Below are 27,667 nucleotides of genomic sequence, written 5' to 3' on the forward strand. Positions count from 1 at the left end.
TCTGTGAAACATAGGCCAGTTTAAATACTGGTAGAGTAGTACCCATATTTGTCTGACTGGGGCTGAGACTGTTTCTGCCTCTTCTCATGAATACTCTTCAGTTGTTCTCCAATTAGCTTCTGTTGTTAAACTTTCTTCTAAGTTATGAATGCTACTGGATGTAGAATTCTACTCTAGGCCTTGTAAATTCATGACTTCATTATTTTTATACTACTATACTGTTTCTATCATTTCAGTCCTTAAGATACTTCCAATTACTTTCTTATGAAATACCAATACTTCAATGACAGTACCTTCCAAACATGTCAGCTACTAAAAATATGAGTCCTGTAAGTTACATTAAGCTTTACCTGTTACCCTGCAGTCCACTGTTTAAATGGCAAGGCAAGCATTTTCAAGTACTCTAAGTCTTAAGTTACGGGTTCTTGGGTAAATGAGTAAATTCTAACTTAGCCTGGCACATCTACTGTAGCATTTTATTCTCCTTTTTCTTAGTAAGATTTTAAAGTATGTTTGGGGGTGGGGGGGGCAGGCAGGAGAAGTATGTGACTAGATAGAATCAGGTCATTTTGTGTCAAAAATTAACTAACTTCATTTACTGTTCTAAGAGTAACAGTACTAAACGAGTTCATTTAAAGACCTTGCTCTCAAAACTGACATCATGTACAAGTCCTCTCAGAACTGGACTACAGATTTGTACTTTTTTTTCTTCCGATTACTATACTAAGGCTAAAAGACTTAGTTCTAGTACATAAAAAAAAAGGTCATGATTAGTTTTTCCTGATGTGATTTCCCAACATCATCATGATTGCCTGACAGCAGCAACTTTAGAAAGTAAAACAGGAAGTAGCTTGACGGAAGAGTACAAACTTTTTTTTTTTTTTAAAAAAAAGGCATTGTTTCTCTATACATCTTTCAATTATTTTTAGAAACTTTGCCACATTGTTCCTGTTCTCATACAAAGACTTCCAATGCAAAAATAAAACCTAATTATGTTAAATTTTAAGCGTTAGAAGCATGAAAACAATTAAATGCAATGAAAAACAATAGTGAAAACTTTTCGATTCAGTTAAGTCAAATTAAATAACTTTAATTTCATAATAATCTACAAGTATCTGTACATTTTAAGTACACAGTCCTTTCAATTTATGTTCCCACATATACTTAATTTACACCACTTAGTCAAATACGTTCCCTCTCACAGTGCTAAATTATACATTAGCTCATCACACTACTGTCTACAAAAAAGTGGAGAGAATAATCAGCTGCATGTTACTAGTCTCTATTTGTCAGTTTGTCTCTTTAACACACGTATAAAGGCATCTCTTGGTACTTCCACATTGCCAATTTTTCTCATCAACTTCTTCCCTTCTGCCTGCCTCTTTAGAAGCTTCATTCTTCTTGTAATGTCTCCACCATACTATGAAAAAGAAAAGTATTTTAGTAAGCTTAAATGCAACTACAGTACATTTCAGCAACACTAAACTCAAGGGCTTAAAAACAGTCAGAAAGGCTAGTTATATTATGACAAAATATGATTTTATACTCCAGATAGTTATCCCCAAAGGCCACTAGTTAACAATGGAGCAAGTATGCATGTTCACTGAGGGTTGAATTCAGTTGACTAAATATATACATTCACATAAGCATGGCTGACATTAGACACAACCTACACGATATCCAAATCCCCTTGGAACAACAGCACAATGCCAGCTCAGATACACTGGGGCATCTCAACTAGCACTAGGTGCTTATGTCTAGATAAGTTAACTGAACCCTTATACAATGTTCAAACACCATCCCACATATGTTCCTAGCAGAAGAATTCTGTAATAGTTGTGAGAAAGGGACACTTGTTTAATTTTTTCCCCAACACGTTCACTTCAGAGAGCTTAGGACAAGTAAGAGGCATCACATTTTTCCTATAGCTTTATCCAGTCTTGTTGATAGTCAACTATTACATATTTAAGGCCTTCTCATGATGTATTACTGAAAACCCAAGTGAAAGACTAATCACAGCCAGTCTTTAAAAAAGCACTTTTATAGTTTCTTAAATCACCTGGAAAAAACAATTGAAGAAATACATGACATTGTACACACACACCTGTGTGTATACACACATTTACTATATGTCTACAACTATTAGAAAATGGTGAGAGGAGTGAACAGATGCACTCTGTTGAGTTCACTGTAAGTGTGTAATTTTGAAAAAGCCATTACTCTTTCTGATCCACTCTTACTGCAAGCTGCAGCTAGAGGTTATGAGTTGAATTTAAAAAAAAAAAAGCTTTAAAAGTATCTGTTGATATTCCATTGACACTTAGGAGCACAAGCAGAACGTGTTTTTCCTGGGTTTCTAGGAAAAGATAGGCCTATCACATTAGCAAGACTCTGTTTACACACAGAACCAAAAAAAAAAAAGAAAAAAAATACCTACACATTTTGCCACAACATTTTTTCTGTAAGCTTTCAGCCTGTAAAATAAAATAACATACATACATTAACACATTAGAACACCTCCTATACTTGAAGCTAAATACCAAGTTGTCAAAATACTAAGCATTGTTTTTCTGCTAGTTTTGTCATGATTCCAATGCATCTTACATTTTCATATTTTGTATACAGAAGACAGAGTTCTAAACAGAAGACTTAATTGACATTTCTCAATTCTAGAAATATTCCTTAGGGTGTATAATATGTACATAAAAATTACAATCTTGCCTTTTTATCTAGGATTTCTGCTATGATTCACAGTAAGCGTTACATATGTGTGTATATAGATATGTACACACAAATTCTTACAGCACCTCTGCTTGGATTCCTACCTTTAATTCTTTTACCGCAATTTAAATCCTATTTAAACAGCAACAACAAAAATGTGACAAGAAACACAACATCAGTGAAACAGTTTGCTCTAAAAGAAGTGAGTGCTGCTAAGAAACAGTTGTGTGTTCAGCTTGCAACGTATTTCCTTTGGAACAGCACAGTTCAGTTGGTTGGGTTTTGGATTTTTTTTTTTTTTTTTTTATGATTCTCCCAGAGGTTAAACTTTTCCACAACTAGCTACTTTTTTTCAGTAGTAAGAAACTTTTTCGACTGCCAAAGAGGCAGTGGACACATGGGTGTTGCAAGTTATACTCTACCCACTAAGTGCAATGCTATCCACAAGCAATTTAAAATAAAAATACGTTTCCTTTTTAATTAAATTTCTAAAAAGTCCTTAGTCATAGTCACAGCTCAAATATTTTGTTTTAGTCTGTTCCCCACCCCCCCCCCAGAAGGCCAGTAGCACATACAAGAAAAATATGACTTTACAGTAAAATCCAAGTACTGCAATGTGTAAAACTATTTAGGCAATACATTAAAAGTCCATATTTTAAGTAGCTTAAAATAAGGGTGGGGAGGGAAACAGAAGAGCTTCACTTACGTTTCTCTTGCAATGATTTTCTTGCCAATAGCAGCCTGGATGGCTATTTCAAACAACTGTCTAGGTATAGCATCTTTTAAACGTTCACACAGGAATTTACCAGTAGCATATGCCTTATCACTGAAAAAGAAAGTCACCAGTGTTTTCAGAAAGAGTAATACAACCCCAAAAATATATCCATAGACCAAACTGCTTGATAAAAGGATTTTAGTAAAGGTTTTTCTCTTTTTAACTCAAAAGGTAAGCTAATCAGATCATAATTTAACATCTAATGAGTGGTCTCTGTATGTTATCTGTTTCATACAAACAGGTGATAAGATTGTATTACAGAAGGTCTTCAAATAAATTTAAAATATTTATTACAAACACCCTGATTATCTATCACACTGAAGCCATTTTGAATACTGTCACAGCTTTAAATGCAATTTTAAACTGGAAGGTCAAAGAGGATTTTCATTGATTGTAGGCCTGAAAGGTCAGAAGATCTACATACTACAGAAATATTTTTAAAACATGTTTTTACATAACAAGAAAAAAAAACCTTTGTCATCTGCTAATAAAAATTATCCAACTATATTCAGTATCTGCATATGCTTCATATTTTGGAAAGAGAAAACGACAAAAGGTCTAAAGAAGCTACTAAACAGATACTTTCACAAGCCGTTGAAAACAAATGGGTCTCTTCTCTCTAAAAACATCCATATTTAGCAAACAGATTTTAGCAACATACAGCTGAAAACAGTTTTACATGTTTTCATGTAGCAATAATGTGACTCCCTGCTACCTGTATAAAGCAAACAGTTTAAGCATGAAGTACTTAAGTAATGTTCATTAAGCATTGCAGTTTTAGAAGATACAGGTATTTATTTGTATAATTAGGACAAATAATAATGGCTAGCTTAACACTGAGCATACAGTAATCTCAGTAATTCTTTATAAATGTAATTCAGCATAATTATTTTTATATAGATAGTCTATTTACAGTGAGGGGACTCTGAGAATAACTGAAGCAGAAGCAGAATGAATGCTGTCTACAAGTTAAAAAAAAAAAAACCTATCTGTAATCTAAAGCCAAAAGAAAGGCTTATCATTAGTTTTAGTGAGCAAAACAGTTCAGGGGTACAAGCTAAACTGATCAAGAAACACGTTAAAGCAATAACTAACTTTTGCAAGGTTGGCCACTCCATTTTGCATCTTTTCAAAGCAAAGAGATGCAGGTAGATTGCTAAACACTTCTTATTTATGAAAAATACATTAAGTAGCAAATGTATACAAGAGAGCTATTCCATTCCAGCCCCATGATCTTTCTGAACAAAGTAAGGGTTTCATTTTTCTACATCGCTCTTCTGAAGCTAAGGAATTCCAAGGATTTCAGGATTGCAGATATGTAAAAAATATGAAAATATACAAATCTTTAGCAACTACAAGTTAGCATTTTAAGAAGGACCAAAAAAAACCCCGACAAAAAACCCAACCAAAAAGTTGATCTCAGAATCTGGAAAGGGATGCTGAAGTTACAGAAAGGAGCCTTATAAAGACTTCCTGAGAAGAAAGCAAGGGGAGAGGCTGGGAACAGGAAGGCATTATTCTCACCAGCAAACCAGTAATTCCTGACAAACTTACAGAAACGGAATCATTTTAGCAAAAAATTTCTGATGTAATTACATCCAGTAAATATTTACATTCTCCTAGTACACTAGCTGGAGACAAGATAGCAACAAACTTCTACAGAAGCATAAAAATAATTTTTTTTTCAGTTTTTCAGTAGTAAATAGTAAGTGCCATAAACGATTCATCTGGCATCTCCTAGACTGGTCTGTATTTAAATTTTTCCAGACCTTAAAAGACTGGCATTCTGCATTTCATTCTCCTCCCTGCCCTACATTACCACAAAAATATTATACCTAGCACTTAAATGCCTCTTTTTCAGATCATCTCCAAAAGTGATGTGGTAAAATCCTCAAAGCTGTTTTCATACATATATATGTATTACTAATATATGACAGATATGTTTTCATTGTGTATTAATAGGAAGTCTTATTTCTCTGGAATAGAGAATCCAGTCAACCTACTTGTGTATGATCGTTGCCAGTTCTTCAACTGGATTTCCGTTTAGAAGAATATCCATTTTGATAAGGTCTGCTGCCTGGTATCCTGCATCTTCATAATCAAAACTAAACAAAAGCAGTTTAAAAGTTAGTGATGGTTTTGTAAAAATTACATTCTGCATTCTTTGTTCCATAAAATTTAGACACATTTATTAATAAACAAACTTGAACTTTTTATTAAAATAGAAACACAGTTTTTAATAGTCTCTCAGTACATCTCCCTTATGCAAGGCTGGACTAGAAATTTACTGCAAATAAATCTCATCTCCAAGGCAGCAAAAGACATCACCCTCTCTTCCAGCTACTGAGCAAGGTAAATCAATCAAAAAATCTACATACTTACTGCAATCTTTTAAAAAGTTTATTCAGAAACTTCTTTCGTATCAGCTGGAAGTTGCTTAAAGCTCCAGGCAACAGAACCCTTCAACACAGCTTTTGAACAGTAAACATCCCTGAGGTCACACAATCCAAACACTAACACTGGACTGTTTTCTTTTCATCCTCTCATTTGACAGACTTTTTACATGACCCCTATTATCATTCTCTCTGACAACAAAGTTTTCCTCTTCATTTCCAAACCATATTTCTCCTTTGGTAGGTATGGGCCTTGCTGTCTGTGTGTCAGTTTGCAAAAATTCTTAAAACAGAGGAAAAATTCTTAAAATGGAGGAGATGCAGAGGTATGTGTGTGTAATGTGTGTGTGTATGTATATCTATCTATCTCTCTATCTTGTAAGTAAGTATAAGTGTGGAGAATGCCAGTATGACTAATCTGGTCAGATCTCAAATACCAGAACAGAGTGGAGGGGGGGAAAAAAAAAAAAAAAAATTGAGAGTATTTGAAAGTACTTCTATCTTAATAGGCTTAGATAAACCATAGTTATGTGAACAGATTCATATAACAGATGTAAAAATTCAAAGTTTCCATCCCCCTGTTTCTTCTACCTGTCCTTCTTGCCCCACCAACTTTTGCTTATGCTTCTACTTCAAATATACACAAACCCAGGCAAAACACATCTTACCTTACCTTTATAAGGCATATTTAAGAAAAAACACACTCAAACCAAATTCAGTTCTTGAATAAAATTAATTTTTATGCTTATAAAATGAATAATGTAATTAGGTATACCAGTTCCTGTCAAAATGTAATATATCTTACTAACAACACGTCTACATACCAGGTTTGTAAGAGCTATTGAGTCTCCTGTGGCATAAGCCCATCTGCCACAAAACATTTTCCCTTCCATTCAACTCAACAAAGGCTCTTTACAAACAGCTGGGCTTTGTTCTAGCCTCTGAATTTATAGAATCCACCCACAGCAGAACATTTTGTCTCAAAATACAGATGATTTACTTCATTCCCATAATAAAGCATGTAAGTAAAGTGTGTTGTTTCTTTTAAATATAGTCTGTTGATTGGTTTTGCTAGCTTTAAAGAATCAGTATTTGGTTATTTCCCTTTTCCACCAAGAAACAATACACTAGGAAGTACATTTTCAGTGATGCCTTTGATAGAAAATGCCCATTGTCACTTCAGACAAGTAAGAACCATCTAGAGTGGTAAGAAGGACTCAATGCACTTACTCATCTAGATGAGTGAGTGCGGCTCTATAGGTCACACTTGAAAAATAAATGCATCACGAAAGAAAATTATTATTAGGTAGTGATGCACTTTCAGTGTTTTTCGTATTTATTTCCATCCATTTTCACAGTGAATCTAATCCATTAAAGATGAAGTAAGACTCAATTTGCAGCACCATCATAAAAAAATATTCTTCACTTGTGACCTTCCATGTCATCTTCTCAGATCTTTTTTCATTCACCCCTCAGGGTCAAGGGTGGGGGGAAGGGGAACAGAGGAGGTAGTTACCTTGCATATCCAGAAGACAGAGACTTAAGAGCATCATAAAAATCCACCACAATTTCATTCAGTGGAAAGAGGTATTTTAGCATAACCCTGTGTTCATCAATGTACAACATATCCTTCTGGACTGCCCTGCGATCCTAGACAAATAAAAATTGTTTCAGTTCCCCTTGACAGAAGTTTTCTACAAATAAATACAAAGCAAATTAAAATAAACAGCTATCCAGTCTCCTGTACTTCAAGCCCCAAAGTAACTTTCTTATTGGTAGTTTGCTAAAGTCCCAGAACAAATTGCAGCATCATTATAAATGAAGTGGTTGTAACTTAACTGGACAAATTATTCAAGTCTAGCCTTCTAAAAGCTGAATTTCTGAAAGCCTTAACAGCTTCTGCTTACTGCTGCCTTTTAAATGTATAATTATTTGGCCATAAAATCTCACTGAAATTAGATTTTCATATACATCGGAGTATTACACAGTAGGACTCGCAGGCTCATCTTCTTTTCTGCCAGAAGGGTGTTCTTAAAGTTATTTTAGGAATTCTTTTTAATAGATCTTATACTTCACTGTACTGACATACAAGTACTGTATTCCTTTGTATTATGTATTTTGAAGCGTTAAAAGCTAAGAAAAATATTGTGAAGAACACATAAAGACAATATGCATGGCAGTTAAAATATTTTTAGTTAAAACTATTTCAAATGCACTTGAGGAAATGTGTTTAGCCATCACTACCATAAATGCACTCCAGTGAAGTACTGAAAACATATGAAGTCTCATTATGCGTTAACAGAAGTCATATTTCCATGAATATATGTCTAAAAAACAATAGATCTTATTCCCCTGATGCAGATTCCATTTGTTCAGGAAGACAGAACTGGCTATGAATTTGTCTAGTACAGGATGCTTGACCAGGTACTTCTTATCACAGAGCCTCATCACTAACTTTCAGTATGAGGATTTTGTAATTCAGAAGTAATTTTACACACAAAATATTTAATAATTACCATCAAAGATACTCTTCAATAGTATCTAGTATCTTACTATCTAGTATCTTCACTTTAAGTATGATACGAAGAGCTTAGAAATGCAAATGACAAAAATAAAACTATATACCAACCTGACACAAAGCAATTATTTTCCCAATATATTCATGAGGTGTTACAATAGTACCAAGAACAGTTGGCTCCAAATATTCAGATACTGAAAGTTTATCAGGAAACTGAGCAGGGTTGATAATAGTGATCTCTGCTTTACCATACTCCTGAAAACAAGCAAACAAAACAGATACTGTAATTTTACAAATAAGTACACTGAGTAGCAAAGGAGACAAATATAGTACTGAAAAAAGTGCTAAAAAATGTTTCAATTCCTTGGAAACACTTGTGAATTATGCAACCTAAATTCATACCAAGCACAATTTTGAAAGAGATTTCTACATCACATAGAGAAGTCCCTGATCAGCACATCTTTAAATATTATTATACAGAAAGATTATAGGAGTTACTTTTCACTAGGAAAACTTTTTAAAATAATTTTATCCAGTGAATTTTAAATGGAAGAAGTGCTTAGAACTAGGACTAACCCAGAGTCATGCACAGAAATATAAAAGCCTTTCTGTCCATCTTTCCATTTCTCTCTCTTGCCTGTAGAGTAAGTATGTTCCTTCTTACTCCATCCTGATCCTATAAGGTATAAGGCACAGCTTCAGCAAAAGACCTGCTCCAAGTATTCTGGAGTTCGGTGATGGGGACATTCTTCTCTAAGTAGAAATTTGGGTTCAGGCTCCCTTAAAGGCTAAAGGGGGCTTAGAAATTAAGTTTTTGATTCCTGTGCAAGTGCTTTCATGACCTATTTTTTTCTAGTCCAACATCCTGATAGGGGCTGGAGTTACCCTTCTGAAGTAAGAATAATAGGAAGGTCGTGTTTCTTACCATGTACATACAACCCCCCACACACACCAAAGCAAGTGATTCTATCACTTTCCACTGACAAGGCAGTGTTCTTGAACAATGACCCAAATTCTAGCACTGGTTGAAAACAGTGTCCCACATCAGCAATCCAGAATCACTTACGCACCAAAGGTGTCAACTACTTCATTCATAGCTGCTATACTACCTAAGCAAGAAAACAATAACTGGAGAGAAAAAGGGTCTGTGCCTTACACTTTGCAAGTACAGCTGTTTGGAATTTACAGATTTTCTGTAGTGTTTAGAGGTGCATGTTAGATAATACGAAGCCAACCTATTTGCAGCCTTCTCTGTCAGCAGGTGCTCCTAACTCCAACTGTCTCTCTAAACTCACAGTAATTTTCTTTGCACCCAGTTCAACGAAGTTTGTACATGCCTGTTTCACCACGATTAAAAATTCACTTGTCTTCACCAGCCCCTGCCAGTCTACAGTAGTATTACGAGCTATTCCTGAAAAGCTTAATGTTTTCTGACTGCTAAAGCATGGGAGATTATTTCACCTGCTTTAAACTCAGTCCACTCAGTACGCACTTAAAAGAATACAAGAAATGTGTCCTTTATTTCAAGGACAGATGTAAGACATAAAGAGAGTGCTTGAAGTGTAAGGGGGAAGGAAAGCTAACATTTTTTTAAAAAAATCTGTTAGAAAAGCTTTTAAGTTAAATATTGGTGTTTCTAATGTTTACCGTAAAATAAAGTACTAGTCTACAATACAGAAAAAAAGAGAGTGTAGATGTTATCATAGGAGGCTTTTAAGCTGCTATTTACACAAAGCTGTAATAAATTTAACATACCTTTATCAACTTTGCTGAGGAAAGAACAGCTTTATAAGGCACCGTAGGTACAGTTAAAATAACAGACATGTTATACTCTTGCTCCAAACGTTGATTAAAAACTTCCATATGTAAAAGACCAAGGAAACCCAGCCTGGGAAAAAAAAAAAATTCCTATTGGTAGAAGTATTTGTATACCCTCTGGAATTTCATAGTGGGTCTTTCTTCCCTCCAGCATGTTCACACTGCTAGTCTGGCAATATCAGGCACAGCAAACAACCTCTGTAAGAATAAATGATCCTACAGTTGAATAATATGAGTATTTTAGAACAAAAACTATCAACCAAAACAAATTACATACTCTGCACAAATACAGAACGTAAGAAAATCAGATCCTTTTGATCTTTACCTACCATTAGTTTGAATTAAAACTCCTAATCTTTAATTCATTTTAATTCAACCTTCAGTTGACTTAAGCCTGCATTCTCAATTTACAAACAGTTCCAAAAATGAAAGCAGCATAAAAGCCTCACCTCCATCCAGCTCCTAAGGCAAGGCTACTGTCACGATGAACAGTTACACTGGAGTCATTCAATGTCAGCCTTTCCAAAGCACTTTTGAGATTATTATATTCTGTTTGATCTACAGGATACATTCCTGTCAGAACATATTAGACAGAAGTGATGTGACAGAGAGCTTTATCTAGTCTATACTTAGCTTTCAAATATGCCTTTTACAGTGAACACAGTAATGAAACCACAAATAGCTTACTTTCTGTTCCAACTTCTTAAAATGTGAAAAACAATACAAGGATTTTTTTTTTTCCCCAAAATTAGTTAAAATGCAATAAAGTTTTACACTACTTCAAAAAAACAGGAATTAACATTCAAACCATAATGGTAGGGATACTGTACTCATCTAATCCTTCACAGTTGTCAAAGATGCACAATTGAGTATAACCATTGTTTTGCAGGGCTGCAGTGTAAACATACAGCTTAAGCGTAAATGAATAAACAGACAAACTTCACTGAGATGTTCCTTCAAAGGTAAGAGTGAACGGCAAAAAAAAAAAAAGAGAAATTGCTGTATCAAAGTTGCGAAAGTTTCTATATTTTTTTAAAATTAATAAAAAGCAGCTGTCTATATAATTACTGCCTGAAATAGGTTCTACTGTACCACTTTTCACATCACCCTGTGTTCCGAAAATGTAGATTGCTCTACACCAAGAAGCAACACAAATGCACACAAAAATATTTACAGGATTACACTTTTCTACATTCACTGACAGACAGCATAATCTCCATGAGACAGTTCAAGTGAGTTTTACACATTCCATCACAAGAAGTCTAGAAAGTTATTTACAGAATTTATTTCTTTCTAAAGCCATCTTCCACAGAATTTGTAGTAGTTACTGAAACTGGTGGCAACAGCTCAACAGAACTATTCAAACCTAAAAAGTCAAATATTTTACAGAATCATTCTGAATATTAGCTTTGGCAGTTTACCATAGTTAACAAAAATTAACTGTTGCTAATTTAAATTAAATGTTGCTTATTTAATTGAAAAATTAAAGTTGCTAATTTTTAAAAAATATTTCACAATAATTATGGAAACCTGATTATCAAGATGAAGAATTCCAATAAATGGACTTCATTTTTTAAAGTCTCAACCTTTTCCAACTATCAAGCATTTACTGGCATTACAAGCAGTAATTGTGGCTCAAAATACATGTCAGTCTTGTATTCATCTAAAACCAGTCTGCAACTATTATGAATCTTGTCTGTTGAGTCACAGGGAAAATACACAAAGCTATATAAATGATGTGCCTCTAGCTTAACTTTGCCAAAATTCTAATCCTCACAACTCTTAATATAAGTATGTATTATTTCAGAAGCTCTAATAGCTGTCTTACTCTTGATACTGGAAAAAAGTAATTCCACTTCACATCAGTTTACTCCTCACCTGCAAAAACCATTGGCTTCGCTGACTTAAAGCCAGGCAAAGGCTCCACTGGCTGTTTATACAAAAACAGTGTGTCTCCTATTTGGGCTTCTGTTACTTCTTTCATTCCAGCAATCAGGTAGCCCACCTGTCCAGCATATCTAAATAAAATTGGCATTATATGGACATGCTTCTTAGCAATATCAGGGTTTCTGCTATTTTCCCCACTTGACATAGACCAGTCAGAAATTCAAATAAATCACCCTCTTAAAAGCCCATACACAGTCCAAAAGCCAGATTTAAGTTGTTTCTCCTCTAAGCTGTGAACTTTTATCTCGAGGGACAAACTATCTGTTGACTCAAGTAGCTCTATTTCTGTTAAACAGTGGTACATTTATAGTTCTGGATTTTGAATTCAGTGCTACTCCCAGTTTGAAAGCTGGAGCTAGAAGGAACTTCTCAAGGTTCTAAGAAACAGAACCAGAACAGTTCCCAGCTTCCACCACAGGCAGTTTCATATACTAAGTGGCAGAAACAACAAAAGACAAATGCCTTCCATCAGAACATAATGCTGTTTCAGAGAAGAACCCATGGTAGATAAAGACTAAAACACAGCATACTGGTTTTGCCTGGGATGGAGTTAACTTTCTCCATAGCAGCCCTGCATGGTGCCGTGCCTTGGATTTGTGAATAGAATGGTGTTGACAACACACCAGTGTTTTAGCTATTGCTTAATAGTGCTTGCACAGCATGAAGGCTTTCTCTACTTCTCACTTTGTCCCCCCTGACAAATAGGCTAGGGCAAGAGGTTGGGAGGCGACACAGCCAGGACAGCAGACCCGAACTGACCAAAAGGATATTCCATGCCACAGAATGTCACACTCGGCAATAAAAACCAAGGAGCGCAGTCTTTCCAAGGTGGCTGTTGCTTGTACACTAGCTTGTCTGCTAGTGGTCAGTCTGCTTGTGGGAGGGGGTGAGTAACTGACTGTCTTTGCATCGCCCCCCCCCCAACCTTTTCTTTTTCCTTCACTTAGTTAACTGTCTTCATCTTGACCCATGAGCCTCTCCTCACTTTTGCTCTTCCAATTCTGTCCCCCATCCTGCTGGTGCTGGGGGTAGCACGCAAGTGGCTGGATGGGTGCTTAAGTTGCTGGCTGGGTTCAACCCACCACATACAGTAACACAGTCTCACTAAGAATCTCCCAAGGAAGTCATTAACACATACTCAGGTGCAAACTGATAAAGCTTCTCCACTAATTCTAAGTACCTGATTTTCTTCCCACTGCTGCCATGAGGAGCCAGTTTCTGGAAGCTGTTGCATTCATGGATTTTAAGTTTTCCACCCTCAAAATATGCTGCAGCAATAACTAAGATGAAGCCCCATTCCCTTCCACTCTCAAACAAGGTAGTTCCTAGAAATAAATTGGACAGCTGAATAAGAATATCAAACACTAGTCTTAAAGAACTAGCTGTCCAGATGTTCCATGTACTATAGACAACAGAATGGCTTCCTCCCTCTAGCAGTGCCCAAAAAGCAATCCCCAAGAGTTTCTGCCTCAGCATGCCCAAAATGAAAAACACTGACACTGAGCATTAAATTACAGATAATAATCATAAAACCCCACCACCACCAAAGAACAAGAACAAAACACCCAGACATCTTCCAGCCTTTACCACTCAAAGCAAAAATGAAACATGCAGGATTTTGTATCTTATACCAATTTATGATTTGTTCCATTGAAATAAATGTTTACGTACAGTTTATGCGTTGGCTGCTCATTTGGAGTCAGAATTCCAACTTCATTAACTTCGTATCTTTTCTTCGTGTGTGCAGACACAATTTTATGCCCTTTCTGAATCTCCCCACCAAAGACTGCAATGTTAGCTATGACGCCTCGATAGTGGTCAAAGGTGGAGTCAAATACTAAGGCTTTCAATGGATCAGCAGTATTACAGTGGGGTCTGTCACAAAAAAATTAAAACAATATATTAAACAGTGTGTTTTTCATGAAATATCAAATGAACAAGAACCCCCACCCCACAAGCTTCCCTATTAAAACAGATAAAACTCCTGAGTAATTTTCAGTAAACAGACACACCAGACATTATTTCAGTGTTTCAGTTATTCAGCAAATCTTTATATTTTTTTCTCCCGTGTGCAACAGCAGTACAAATAGAACAAAACCAAATACATGTTCATCATACCCATTTCACAACAGGTGAAACTGATGCTTAAAATATTATATTATGGGGGAAACAAAACTTCAACAGTTACATTCCAACACCTGAGGGTCCACTGATATTTTGGTTTCACCATCTTTCACGGAAACCTAATCTCGGATTTTCATTGTGATTTCTTTTAACTGTAATTATTAACTAATATGAGGACTACAATTATTAGCTAATAGTAGGAAAAAAGATTGAAAAGCAATATGCTGATTGAAACTGAACTACAGTTTCAGCAGCTTTGTCATCAATTCCTAGATGAAAGTCTATTCTAAAGGTTGGGTTCAGGATATGAAACTCTATAAGCACAGCAGATTTCAATTACCTTTATCATTTTAACAATGGATGTTCAAAAGGAGTAACAGCACACACAGGCCCTCAAGCACAAAGTTTCATGGAAGCTATATAAACATTCATAGAAGTATCACCTTTAGTGGCTCAACTCTCATCTTTCATTTCATACTGAATTAATTTTCCTCTCCCACTTCTTAAGAATGAAGAAGTCTTCTCTGCTGACATTCACACAGTCATTTTTTAAAAGGCATCTCAAATCTCAAGTGTCATTTTTTCCAATTTGCAATTTGAAAGTGACTTAACCAGCTCAGACATTAGATTTCTCCCACATTTCTTTGTAAAGTATTGACTTTAAATTAGATAAATATTAAGTGCAAAACTAGTGCTGTTATACTTTATAGATGCAACTCACGGTATCCTAATTAACCTTACAAGGTTTCATAACTAAATACAGAACTTACGGTGGAATCTTCTCAATGACCTTTTGAAGAACTTTTTCAACATTTGTTCCTTGTTTAGCAGAAACCTAAAACAAGTCCAACAACAATTTCATAAGACGTCTTACATTCATTCAGTATCTATTAAACAGTGTCCCATTTTCTTAGACAGTTTTGGTGGCCACAGATAATACTACCCATACAAGCACTCTGAAGCACACTTTAGAACACTATTACCATGAAATGCTAGTTTGACTATAAATTATTCTGTAACATTTTTTTTTCCCTCTCCTGAATGGCAATTGTTATTACAATAAAAGTGAAAGCAATTTACAGACCCACAGTGAGAAATAATTTAAAACCTATCTGATGCCATTCATCAAGACATACTAGAATTTTTAACTGAGAAGTATGTTCTCCACTCTTGTTTTCCAGGAGACAATCTTTAAAGAAATTCATGTATGTCAGACAAAGACAGGCAGACAGGCAACACCCTGTTGATTTACTACGTGTACACGTCTTTCATTAGCAATAAAGTAGATACACATATACAATCAGCCATGTTCTAAAACTTAAGAGATCTTACCCTTACACATTCATCTATAGGGATATCAAACAGCTTCTCAATTTGTTTTTCAACTCTTTCAGGGTCTGCATTCTTCAAGTCAATCTGAAAAATAACAAACTGCTAAATATACAGGCAATCACGTCTTCTTTATGATCCAGCACTGTAGTTTCCAAATATGCAAGTCAAGGAACCTTTATGTATTTATGAGTGAAACACAAAGTTCTTATTATATTCTAGCTATTTTTAATTTATATATATTTCTAATTTGAGGATACATTTCTTCTAAGTTTTCTATACATTTAAACAACCGAACTATTTAATATAAAACTCTAAAACCTTTATTACCTTATTTATGACAGGAATTATTGCAAGCTGTGCTTCAAAAGCAAGATAGAAGTTTGCCACTGTCTGAGCCTGAATACCCTAGAAAATAAGCATTAAAAAAAGTTGAACATGGAATCTTCCTGAGTTTTTGGGGTTTTTTTTGTTTTGGGTTTTTTTTTTTTTTCTTTTAAGGCATACTATACAATATAAGAGTCCTTTGCCATTCTATCCACTCCTTCATTTGGGGGACTGAAAATAAGTTATTGATTATACACATTGCTCAGAAAGAAAACAGCATTCCTAAGTATCATTTCTCATAATACAAATATAAGTAGACAAACTAATAATGCTGCATGTCTGACCACATACATGCAATTATTTCTAGATTACACAGTATTATGCATACATTATGCACAAAGTACATATTTTTGTTTATGTTATTTATTTCTGAATAAATAAGATTATAACAGATTCTTTGTGCACAAACTATTCACAAACGGACTAAGACAAAGGGATGTTTATCATGGTAATAAGACTGTAGTTACTCCAGAGGGCAAGAACATACCTTCAACTTACCTTACAGTTATTTTCAAAAAAGAAAACAAATTATAAGGTTTGTACCTCACATTTCTTTCAAAAGGATGGCAAAACAGCTCCGATTAGAAGAAAAAGGAAGATTACCTTCCAGATTCAAGTACCAGACAAGGAAAAACAAAGAGAGAGAGAGAGATGCTAATGAATGAGATTATAAAGCCTAATGTGACAATCAGACCAGAGAGGGCAGAAGGGGATGGGAGGAGAAGAGGAAAAAAAGAGAAGCTACTTTGTGTCTCTGCCTTTGTTTACAACAGTTCAAGTGGAAAATTACTTATATGGGGATATTCACAATGGATATATGGGCCTAACTTTTCAGACAACATAAAGAAGAAGAAAAAAAAAAAAAAAGAAGTATGCAAGACCTAAATCTTGAAAATTACCTCCAGGATTCAGGCTGGCAACATTAGCAATTATAACAAAAAAGTTGAGTATGTGACCATTCTGACTAAAAGGCAAATACAGAATACCAAATAATCATATAATATTTAAATAGGACATAAAAAATATATACACATTAAATATAAAAACGTCAGCACATTTAGAAAACATATTTATTACCGAAACTTAGGAAGTCTACTAGCCCACCAAGCTAGGAAGGAACAAGTGTTCATAATCATTGAAAGGAAAAAAGTAGCATTAATTTGACACTTGTACAATCCAAACATAAATATGCCAGAGAGAAAATTATCATCAAAATACTTTGTGAGATTGTGTCGATATTTAAAATCATGTTCCCATAATCCTCATATTCTAGTCTGGTAACTGATTCTTCAAAATGTTCCTAGCACTGTACAAATAAAAGTATAACTAAGATCTCTAATTTCACTTCCCTCCTAGTATCAACTTTGTCTGTAAATTTATGAGAGTATCAGCTTACAGACATTTTACTCCCTCACTCTCCTGCTTCTCCTGAAAGATCAGTCAAGAATCTATTAATCTACTGGATATAAAGCTTCTAAAGTTTCCAGAATGTTTATTCACATTCAGCTTATAGTGTCCTTTAGCTTTAATGTTGCCAGTATTGGTTTGTATTATTGACAATCAAAAACATGACTGCAACTCGTTATAACTAACAGTGTGGTTGGCTGAATAAATCATCAGGCTTTCCAACAAGAAACTGAAGGTATTCAAATGGGTATTAATACAACAGCAAAAGTCCTCCAGACTGTCATTTGCAAAGTTCATACTCTGTACAAAGTAGGATCTGATTCTTCACTAATGCTGTGCTGTTATTTCTATGTCATGGAACTGCAGCATCTAGCAACACACAAGTGTTTGGCTCTAGATTTTTTTCAAAATCCTATTACTCTTCTTCTGCAACATAATACTTTTATGGAGATAGATAAGGGGCAAAAACACTAAAGGAAAAATAAAAACTAATCTTCTCTCTAGCTTACTTAAAGAAATTGCTGAAATTCTAAGTAGAAAACAAAAATTAAGAACTCCACCTCATTTGCATCCACTACAAGTATGACACCTTGACAGGCAGACAGTGACCGTGATACTTCATAGCTGAAATCTACGTGGCCCTGTGGAGAAAATAAATGCTTACAATTTCAGGTATTTCTAGAGTCCTTTGCAGAGATTTCTGTATTATGATGTTTTCATGTGTATATATGTTCATCCAAAACACAATTGTTACAAAAAAGAAAGAAATTGAATAAACACAAAAAGCCAGAAATCTCCTACTTTTAAAATATAAAGACATTTAGCTTTGTGCGATTTAAACACTATTTATACTTAACTTACTGGCGTGTCAATAAGATTTAAGAGGTAGTTTACTCCTTCATGACTGTAAAAGAGAGATGCAGATTGTGCTTTAACTGTAATTCCTCTTTCGCGTTCCACTTGCAGTTTATCCAGCACTTGTTTATTACGGTCTGTTTTAGCAATTGTTCCTAAGATTAAAAGAAAAAAAAAAACCAGTTTTATTACCTCATTTAGTACATTAGCTCTCAAAAGACATAATTCTTGAAAATGCCATTAACCAGGAGAACATGGGACTTGCAGCTGCAAATGAAGCTTTTCCATCTGATTAAGCTAAACTTAATTTTCATTTAGAAATAAAATTATGCTTCAACTCTTAACATTTGTTTTTTGTTTTTTTTTTTTTCTTTTTAAACACATGAAATTATATAAAATACTTTCCTGAATAAGCAGGATACAAAACATCATGTTAAGTCTAAACTAGGGATTAAGAAGTAGCAAAAATTCCATTCAGTCCTAATTAATTTTGATGTTTAAAGAAAACTTCGCCTCCTACCACTGGAGAGTAGTTCCATGGCCCATGGCTCCAACAGATGCCAATCTCAATTGCAAAAAGAGTATTATCATAGAGCTTGACAGACCTGAATTCAAAACTCCACTCTATCGCAGGCATCAGGTGAAATTGCCCATAGTGACACATATGAGGTAATCAAAGAAAAACTGATCAAAAGCTTCTCTCCCAGGTTTTGTTTTGCTCACCCCTTAAATGAGAAAAGCAAGACTCTTCCAAAGGGTATTTCTGAGTAGCTAATTTAAGCTCTGCTCTGAAATTAGTCTCCCCTTGGGAGACACAGCAATTGCTTTACCGCTTACCTTAGAGAACCCTCTAAGGTAACCTCTGTCTCTCTCTTCAAAGGAAAGCCTAGTTTCAGGGTAATTTATAGTTATGAAGATCCCTTACCACTTCTGTTTCTCACTTTCACTTTAAAAGGGGGTAGTTTTCCCTTAGCCTCAACATCACCACAGAAATAAAACCACTGAAGTCCAAGAAACACTCTGATGAGGACAAAACAAAAATCTCTGAAGAAAGTAACACAACTTCACCAATACTTAAAGTGAAGGAAAAAGCAAGTCTATACATCAGCTGCAAATCTATGGAATTTACACTTAATCACCAGCAGTTATTCTACACGCTAAATCTAAATCAAGATAGGGCTGTACATTTCTAAAACTTACTATGCAGCATCACATCAGCTTCAGTACTAGTGAGCTTCACCACCAAAGGCGGTTGTTTATGGCTTGCTCACAAGAGCAAGTACACGCAGCTGAAGTTCTTCTGCTTCAGTAACACTTTTGAAAACTACTGTCCAGAATTCCTAGGTCATCACAGTCCCCTTCTGTCCACCCCAAACACTGGCAGTATAAACATCATAAACTTGCCATGTACTGGTCTAATGGACAATTGGTCAGGAATGACAGGAGTAGCATCTTGAACAAGGAAGTACACTCCTCTTCAGTCTCTTTCTAAAATACATACTTCCGTGAGTGAATTACACACTTCCTTACCCCTACTTGTAGGCACATCTCAACCAGAAAGTAAGTCCATCATATCCACATCTGTAACACTACACAACTGGCAGCCTAAAAGCACAGGCAACCTGGCACTAGAAGAGCAAACATACTAGAAATTTTAGTAATAATCAAAGCTACAGAAACTTACACATCACCTTACATGTCAAGAAAAGGTAGTATGAGACCACTTACCTGTAATTTCCAGCAATCTGTCTGCTAGCGTACTTTTGCCATGATCTACATGAGCTATGATACTGAAGTTTCTAATGTTTTCAACAGGATACATCGACATATCTAATTTTTCCTGAAAAACAGAAATTTATTTTCATAAACCATGGTTACAGTCTCTACATACAATATGACATGTCCTTTAAAAAAGAACTAACTCTTTTCTCTAGAAGAGGCATAGGTTGAATAGAGATACAAAAACTTAAATGGTCATCAGTGTTTAAAATGCTAGTGTTTCATTTTAGTCATGCACACGTATCTATTTATTTATTACTCTGAATAATCAGTAAGCATGCTGGAAAGTGTTGTGAAAGGTACTATGTTCTTATGAATATAGTGACTTGGAAAACTTAGAACAGTTTCAAGTTTGTTATAAGGATTAAGAAAAATGGATTCAGGAGACCATTAAGGACATCATTCTTCACAAGCATAGTAAAAATACAGCAACATTACCTAGCAGCTCAGGAAGCAGTGACCTTATCATAAGGAGCAAGCAGACTTTGTGGAAAAGGATGATACAGGTAACACTTATCTTGGCTAAATTAAAAAAATGCAGAAAACCTGCCTGACTTCCTTGGTTCACACACAGGAAGTTCCAACACTAAAAAAAAACCCTTTTTTTGTGTTGTTCCTGCTCATCCCAAGTATTATGACATTTTGAAGAAAGGCGGCTTTTCTGCTTTTCAAAGCTTTCAGCATCAGGAACCAGAAGACCCCTAATAGCAATCAGTAAAACTTTAGTGAAGAACTCCGGTCGCTGATTTTAGAGAAGCATAAAAGCTCATCTCTCTTACACAGGGTATGCACGACAGCTCCAGGCCAGGCAGAGACGAAAGCAAGCCCGGAGTTCTTTGCTAGCATCAATACACAGCATTAAGCAGCACCGGATGCCGTGTCCCTTGCAGCATGCCTCGGCTTGGAACGGCAAGTCCTCCTACTGCCAAGGGGACGCACACGCCCCTGCAGAGGGAAATGGCTATTCCAGGATGACATCGCCCGTCTGGAAAAGCCACCTTCCACACGGACACGGCCTCGCTGCTCGCACCCCCCCCGCCGGACTCACCTTGCCGCGGGAGCTGTACGGCCGCTCGCACGCCACGGGCCCGGCGGGCAGCCAGGGCGGAAGGCAGAGCGGGGCGGCAGCGGGGCAGCGGCTCCGCAGCCGGGCCCACCACATCGCCGTCCTGCCGGCGAGAGCCATGGCGCTTGGGGCTCACACCCTCAGAGCGCGGAGGGGCGACCGCCGCCCTCAGCCCCCATCGCGGCCCGCCTCCGCTCCGCCACCCTCACCGCCGCGCCAGGCCCTTCTCTCCTCTCCTCAACGCTCCCCTTCCCGCCTTGCCCGCGCGGGCCCGCTCCGGCGTCGCCTAGCAACCCGGCCCACGCGCGGCAGAAGGGCGACTTCCACGGCGCGAGGCGAACCCCAACAACCGCCCTCCGAGGCGCAGGCGCCTCACGCGGCGGAAGCGCTCCCCGGCGGCGGAAGTGGTCAGAGCTCCGCCTCCTCCCTCGCGCGGGGGCGGTGCCGAGTGGGCGGCGGCGGCGGCGGTGGCGGTGGCGGTGGCGGTGGCGGTGTCCGTCCCGCCCCGGCGTCCGTCCCGCCCCGTTCCGCCTCCAGCCGGCGGCTCAGGAGCCTGCTGCTGCCGGGGTGCTGCGGGAGCTAATTTCAGCCTCGCCTCAAGAGGCTGCGGGTGCCTGCGCCCCCCGCTGCGCCTGTTCGGGGCCTGCTGGGCCGCGCCTTCGCCTGCAGGTGTGTGGCTGCTGCCCGCACCTCCGGTGTCGGCTGCCGGCCGGGGCGGGCCTGGCTGGGTCCGGGCGGTGCCTGCAGCGGCCCCGTAGTACTGCTTCAGAAGCGCACAAATCTCGGGAGAGCCTCCGCAGGGCTTTCCCGTTGGCTGTCTATTAAAAAAGAAGAAAAAAAACAAAAGCCAGAAAGCGCAGAAGTTTGGTCCAGTTGCTGTCATTTGGTGTCCTAGCAACAACGGTTTCTGGGACATCTTGCTTGTATATGGTTTAGAGTGGACTTGGTAGTGTAGGTTAATGGTTGGACTGGATGATCTTAAAGGTCTTTTCGAACCTAAACGATTCTATGATTCTATATTTTTTTCTAGGTGCCATTAATTATTTACAGAGAGCACAAACGGTGGTTTCACAAGTTTTTGGAACTTCGTTTTGTATGAAATCGCTCACAAAAGCAGCTTGGTTTGTGATTGCAACATCTCAGTGCTGCTGGAAGGCATAAAATACTGTCTTCTTGAAATACTTATTTACTGGCATTACAGAGGGATCTGTTGCCTTGTACGTCTGCTGCTTTGCCAGCATACGGCTGTTCCTGGCCTTCACAGCTGTGCTTTGTAAAATGCGAGAGGCCAAAGAATGTTGTCATATTCTCAGATATGTTTTCTGTGTGTTACTTACATCAAAGTCTTCATGGGTTGACATTGTCTTTTCCAGATTTTTTTCTAGCTTATATTTTTCCTAGTTTAGCTTTTATTACTGCCTGAATGTTCCTCTGTTTGTTTCTTACTTGAAAATTTTGCATTAAGGTTTCACAGACCTGGGAGAACACGCAGGCCTAGGGTCACTGCTCAGTTTACATGTATTGGCTTTATCTTTCTCATTTGCTCAAATCTAATCAGGATTTCAGCTGTAGCTACATAAAATATTTCAGAAATGACAGCAGACCACTTTGCTAAGAAAACTGCAAATATTTTTCTCAGATTCACAGCCCAGAGATGTGAGACAGTATTTTTTGAGGTTTAAAGGAGGTTTAATTCCAGAATATCAGTATAAAATTAATACTCCATTTTAAATTACAAAGATTTGGTCTCAAAAGGCTCCGTAGAAGTATCCGATATGTAGCACAGAGGGCGCAAGAGTTCTGCATATACCGGCTTGGGAGTGGGAGGTTGTGAATTTGCTAGCATAGTTCACTGCGCTGTGCTGATCACATCGAATTTGGGTAGTAATGGGCAAAGGGAGTCCTTCAGCAAATTCATGGGAAATATAGGGAAAGAGAAGCGTGTCCTTCAATGGAGAATGAGAGTGACAGCGGCCATGAATCCAAAGATGTGATCCAGAGCATACATATGAGTATAGCAGCCATATTTGGAGGGAAACAGTGTTCCTGCTATACACAGTTTAAGTTTGATGCACAATAGATACTGGCTTACCCGTGTGCAATAACAGAGAACATAAGTAAGTACATAGCAATTCTATAATTGCTAAAGGGATATTGTCTTCACTGTCCCAAGAGACAAGAATACCAACAAATCTAAGGCGGTGCTCTGTGAGCCAGAATTAACCTAATACGCTTTACAGAATATCTTCAAATATTACCACCACAGAGCAATGTATATAGACAGCACACTCGAGAAATTCCAAAAAAGCAACTGCAGAGGTAGCTAAATCGCACATTCGCGCTAGCGACACACATTGTTCATTATGTGACATGCACAAAATCGCATAGTCACAAAAATACCTGTAAAAACAAAAGTTACTACAAACCAAATAGCATGACTGAAGGTTGCACTTGCACTCCATATCAACTCCTTAGAGAACCAAGACTTGTATTTGCACCACCTGCACACCAAGCTGGCTGTATGCAACCGGGATTAAAGGAGGTTTGCTGGAGTAGATACTGAATGAGCTTATGCGCTGAGTCTTCATGCTGGAACTTGTTCTTGTCCTGTTGGCGTGGTATGAACACCTATGTGAGCACTGGTCCATGCAGGGAGACAGCAGACCTTAAGGCTAAGCTATTGGCAGGTCCATGTATTTTAGAATTCTGAAATAAATTAAGAAAAGCAGGAATGGAACTGCTTTTCAAGTATGACTCCTAGTCATGTGAACACAATATATTAACCATAAGTTCAGATCGGTGGTCCATCAGTAAGCCAGGATAGAGCACAGTAAAAATGACAGTCATCTGTCTTTACCTTCACTTTTCAGCTTGGATAAATATATGAAGCAAATATCCAGATTTTTTGTCAATTTCCTTTGAGCTCCATATGCAATGGAACACACTTACTAGAACAATTATGGAAAGATGTCCGGTTCAGCAGAATAATAAATGTTAAAGTATTTACAGGACAGCAAATCAGTAGCATAAACATGAATTTTCAAGTGATCCATTTAATGTGCCAAAATGTGATGGATATATATACACAATTAACATTTCCTGTACTTCAAAAGCCATTAGTTACAGTGAGGATAAATTAAATGTGCCTATCGTTACCTATATTGTGTAACATTGAAGCTAACCACATAAAATGGTAAATTCAAATAGTTACAGATTCATGACTGAAAAAGTGAAAACAAAATATAAGCATGAATTTCTTGTCTGACTCCTGAGTATCTTATTATAGCTACACATGAATGCAGCATTGAAATGTCATGTCAATAATTATTTCAGTTAGAATCATAGAATCATAAAATCATAGAATCGTTTATGTTGGAAAAGACCTTTAAGATCATCCAGTCCAACCATTAACCTAACACTACCAAGTCCACCACTAAACCAATTAACGGAAGAGTAATAATTTCATGTTTCCTGGCTTGGTGGCTGGATTATTTTTTAATGCAAGTAAAAACTAGGAATCACTAAGGTTGGAAAGGACCTCTAAGATCATCAGTCCAACCATCAACCCAACACCACCATGCCCACTAAACCATGTCCCAGAGTGCCACCTCTACCCATTTTTTGAACACCTCCAGGGATGGGGACTCCACCACCTCTCTGGGCAGCCTTTTCCAATGCTTGACTACTCTTTCCGTGAAGAAATTTTTCCTAATACCCAATCTAAACCTCCCGTGACACAGCTTAAGCCCATTTCCTCTCGTCCTATCGCTAGCTACTTGGGAGAAGAGACCAACACCCACCTCACTACAACCTCCTTTCAGGTTGTTGTAGAGAGCAATAAGGTCTCCCCTCAGCCTCCTCTTCTCCAGACTAAACAACCCCAGTTCCCTCAGCCGCTCCTCATAAGACCTGTGCTCCAGACCCTTCACCAGCTTTGTTGCCCTTCTCTGGACACGCTCCAGCACCTCAATGTCTTTCTTGTATTGAGGGGCCCAAAACTGAACACAGTATTCCAGGTGTGGCCTCACCAGTGCTGAGTATAGGGGCACGATCACTTCCCTGTTCCTGCTGGCCACACTATTCCTGATACAAGCCAGGATGCTGTTGGCCGCCTTGGCCAGTTGAAGACTTAATGTAATTCTGTCATAATTTCAGATCAGTCAGTGTTATGTGTTATTTCCTGGCAGTTGTGTTCAATGGGAACAAGTATGTTCCCTAACTGACATGGTGTCATAGCCTGAGTTTTAACAGGAGTTGTATGTTTTCCCATAAACTGACAAAATTCTAGAAGTAAGCATTTACACAGTCAGTGATCTGTCATTTGCTAAACTTCTGTAAGTGTGATAGTTGCACAGAATGGAATAGCGTACCATAATGCAGTGAATAACATAAAAGGTGAAGAAGCATTTCCTCGTTAGTAAAATATGAGCTGATAAAATGCAGCTAAGATTTCTTAGTGTAATATCGATACATGCATGCACAAGGCCAAGCAGGGTGACAGTCAATGGTATCTCTGCAACAGAGCAGAGAGCGTACCACTTGCTATTCAGTCAGCAACACACCTCATTTAGAAGCAATCTTTGGTAGCACTGTGAGACTCTGGAAATGTAGAAATAAAAACAGAACAAGATTCCGTGGTGGTAGTGAAAAAAAAAAAGGCAGGAGGGGGGATTATTTCTTTATTTCATTTATGAGGATTTCTGTAACAGAAGCTGGGCAAATGATATCACAGATTTCTATTTTCCACAGGCAGTTACTGTGCAAATGGAATAGCCATGACAAAAACCTTTCCTGTCACAGGGAAGCACTGCTGCCAGCAAATGCTAAAAGGGAATGACTTCCTTAAAGATAACATTAGCAGAAATTTCGCCTTTCTGTAAAATGTATTCTCCTAAGCCAAATTCACAGGCTTTACGTTGCACAGTAATGAACTGAATTAAAAGGACAAAATTTACCCTGAAAAAAACCACTAGACGAGCAAGCAAAACCAAGGTTAATGAATTTTATCCTTGGAACTCCTAAACTAAACACATTATAGCACAGGTCACTAACACTCATCTTCTAAATACATGTCTACATGGCAGAGGGAGGTGCCTGAACAGACACCTGAATTAACTAACCTGGTCTGCCAGTTTCTTAATGAGAATATAAGTCACCCAACTTTCCTCAGGTTATCTATTTGAGTTTAACAGGCCCTTGGAAGGATAGAAACTAGCAAGTACTTTTCCTTTCTTCCTTTCTTTTTCCTTTTTTCCTTTTTCCCATTTTCCCATTTTTCCTTTTTTACTTTTGCAATCAAAAAATACCAAGTGCAATGTCCACATTATACTTGTCATTGTATCTGCTATAGACCTTTCTTAACCAAAGTTATGACAAAGGGAGAATAGTGCAAAGGGACAGCAGTGGCTGGAGTTACTATTTTGCTTCAGGCTGATGGTGAATTTCTGTTTTGGAGCCTTGCCTTGACATTGACTTGTCACGTTACTGCAATATGTCAAGTTCTGCTCTAACTGTGCTTGAAAATGCATCTTAAGCTATTATTTCTTGGCACTTTGTAGTGATGATGGCCCAACATTTCTGTTGTAGCCAGGCTGACAAAAGTAGAAGACACATATATATTTCTTGCCTTAAAAATAAAGCAGAAAAAGGTCGTTAGAATCTTCCTGTCTAATCTTCAAAAGTCACAGCAGAAACCGAGTGAAACAGCAGTGATTTAGTCTGTGAAAGAAAGCACCTGAGATTACTGTAGTCTGTCTAATAAAAATAAAAACCAGAATGTTTCCTTTTTTCTGTAAGTGATGCCAAATTACATGCTTGTAGGCCATAGCCTACAGAGGAAAAGGAGTATACAGTGAAATACGTAACAACAGAATAATTGCTATTTTTATTTATATTGGAAACCTTTGTAATTTAAGATGTTCATCTTTTATATTCTACTTGCTAGAAAGACAGTATTTTAGAATTATATTCTGTTTACTTCCCTGGGTTCATAATTCTGACGTATTTTAATGAGCAGTGATCAAGAATATTTCTTCCCCTTCCTCTCCCCCATATTAAGTTCTCAGTATATAGACTGTGATTAGCAGCTTTGCATGAGTTTACCAGTCTAATGGAAAATTACCTATTTTAAGATTTTCTTGAGAAGGCTTAATGAGTATTAGATGGATTCCTATTAGCTTGATTTGTGTTTACAAAATAGTTCAAACATCTTTAATAGGTTGCATCATTTTAACAAACTGCATATTGAGAAAAATGCTTGAACAGTAAAGATTACTGATGAGAGGAGTTTTATTTCTAATGAAATATTTTCTGTGTAGGAATGTGGCATTTTAAAGTGTGTTTTCACCCTTGTATTATCCAGTTAGCTTTACAGGAATGTCAGAGGATACTTTGTAAGTGATATATTATAGCATGCTGGATAGATAAAGCATATATTTAATAAAGTACATTGTCTTACAGGAGACATGATCCTTAACCAAAGTACAGTCTCAACATTTCAAAATACTGAAAAAGTGTGATATGTGTCTGGATCAAAAGGTCAAAAAAAG

The 27,667-nt window shown here is 37.3% G+C and overlaps 1 protein-coding gene across 2 annotated transcripts; it reads right to left on the reverse strand.

The window, feature by feature from the left end:
- Nucleotides 1-1,145: 1,145 nt before the first annotated feature.
- GUF1 (GTP binding elongation factor GUF1) lies at nt 1,146-21,239 on the reverse strand. Of its 2 annotated transcripts, XM_075709251.1 has the most exons (18): nt 21,102-21,239; nt 20,003-20,114; nt 18,281-18,429; nt 17,980-18,060; nt 15,956-16,033; nt 15,629-15,712; nt 15,067-15,131; nt 13,844-14,047; nt 13,353-13,397; nt 12,104-12,243; nt 10,675-10,798; nt 10,163-10,295; nt 8,519-8,662; nt 7,406-7,539; nt 5,500-5,601; nt 3,428-3,547; nt 2,438-2,474; nt 1,146-1,420 (listed from the first exon to the last, which is right to left on the reverse strand). In XM_075709251.1, the coding sequence occupies exons 1-18, from the start codon at nt 21,237-21,239 to the stop codon at nt 1,283-1,285; spliced, it is 2,028 nt and encodes a 675-aa protein (XP_075565366.1). In that variant the 3' UTR covers nt 1,146-1,282. The 2 variants fall into 2 exon arrangements, with proteins under 2 accessions (XP_075565366.1, XP_075565367.1); XM_075709252.1 differs by lacking the exon at nt 13,353-13,397.
- Between the last annotated feature and the right edge of the window lie 6,428 nt (nt 21,240-27,667).

The sequence above is a fragment of the Pelecanus crispus genome, chromosome 4 (assembly GCF_030463565.1).
Source record: "Pelecanus crispus isolate bPelCri1 chromosome 4, bPelCri1.pri, whole genome shotgun sequence".
NCBI classification, from domain to species: Eukaryota; Metazoa; Chordata; class Aves; order Pelecaniformes; family Pelecanidae; genus Pelecanus; species Pelecanus crispus.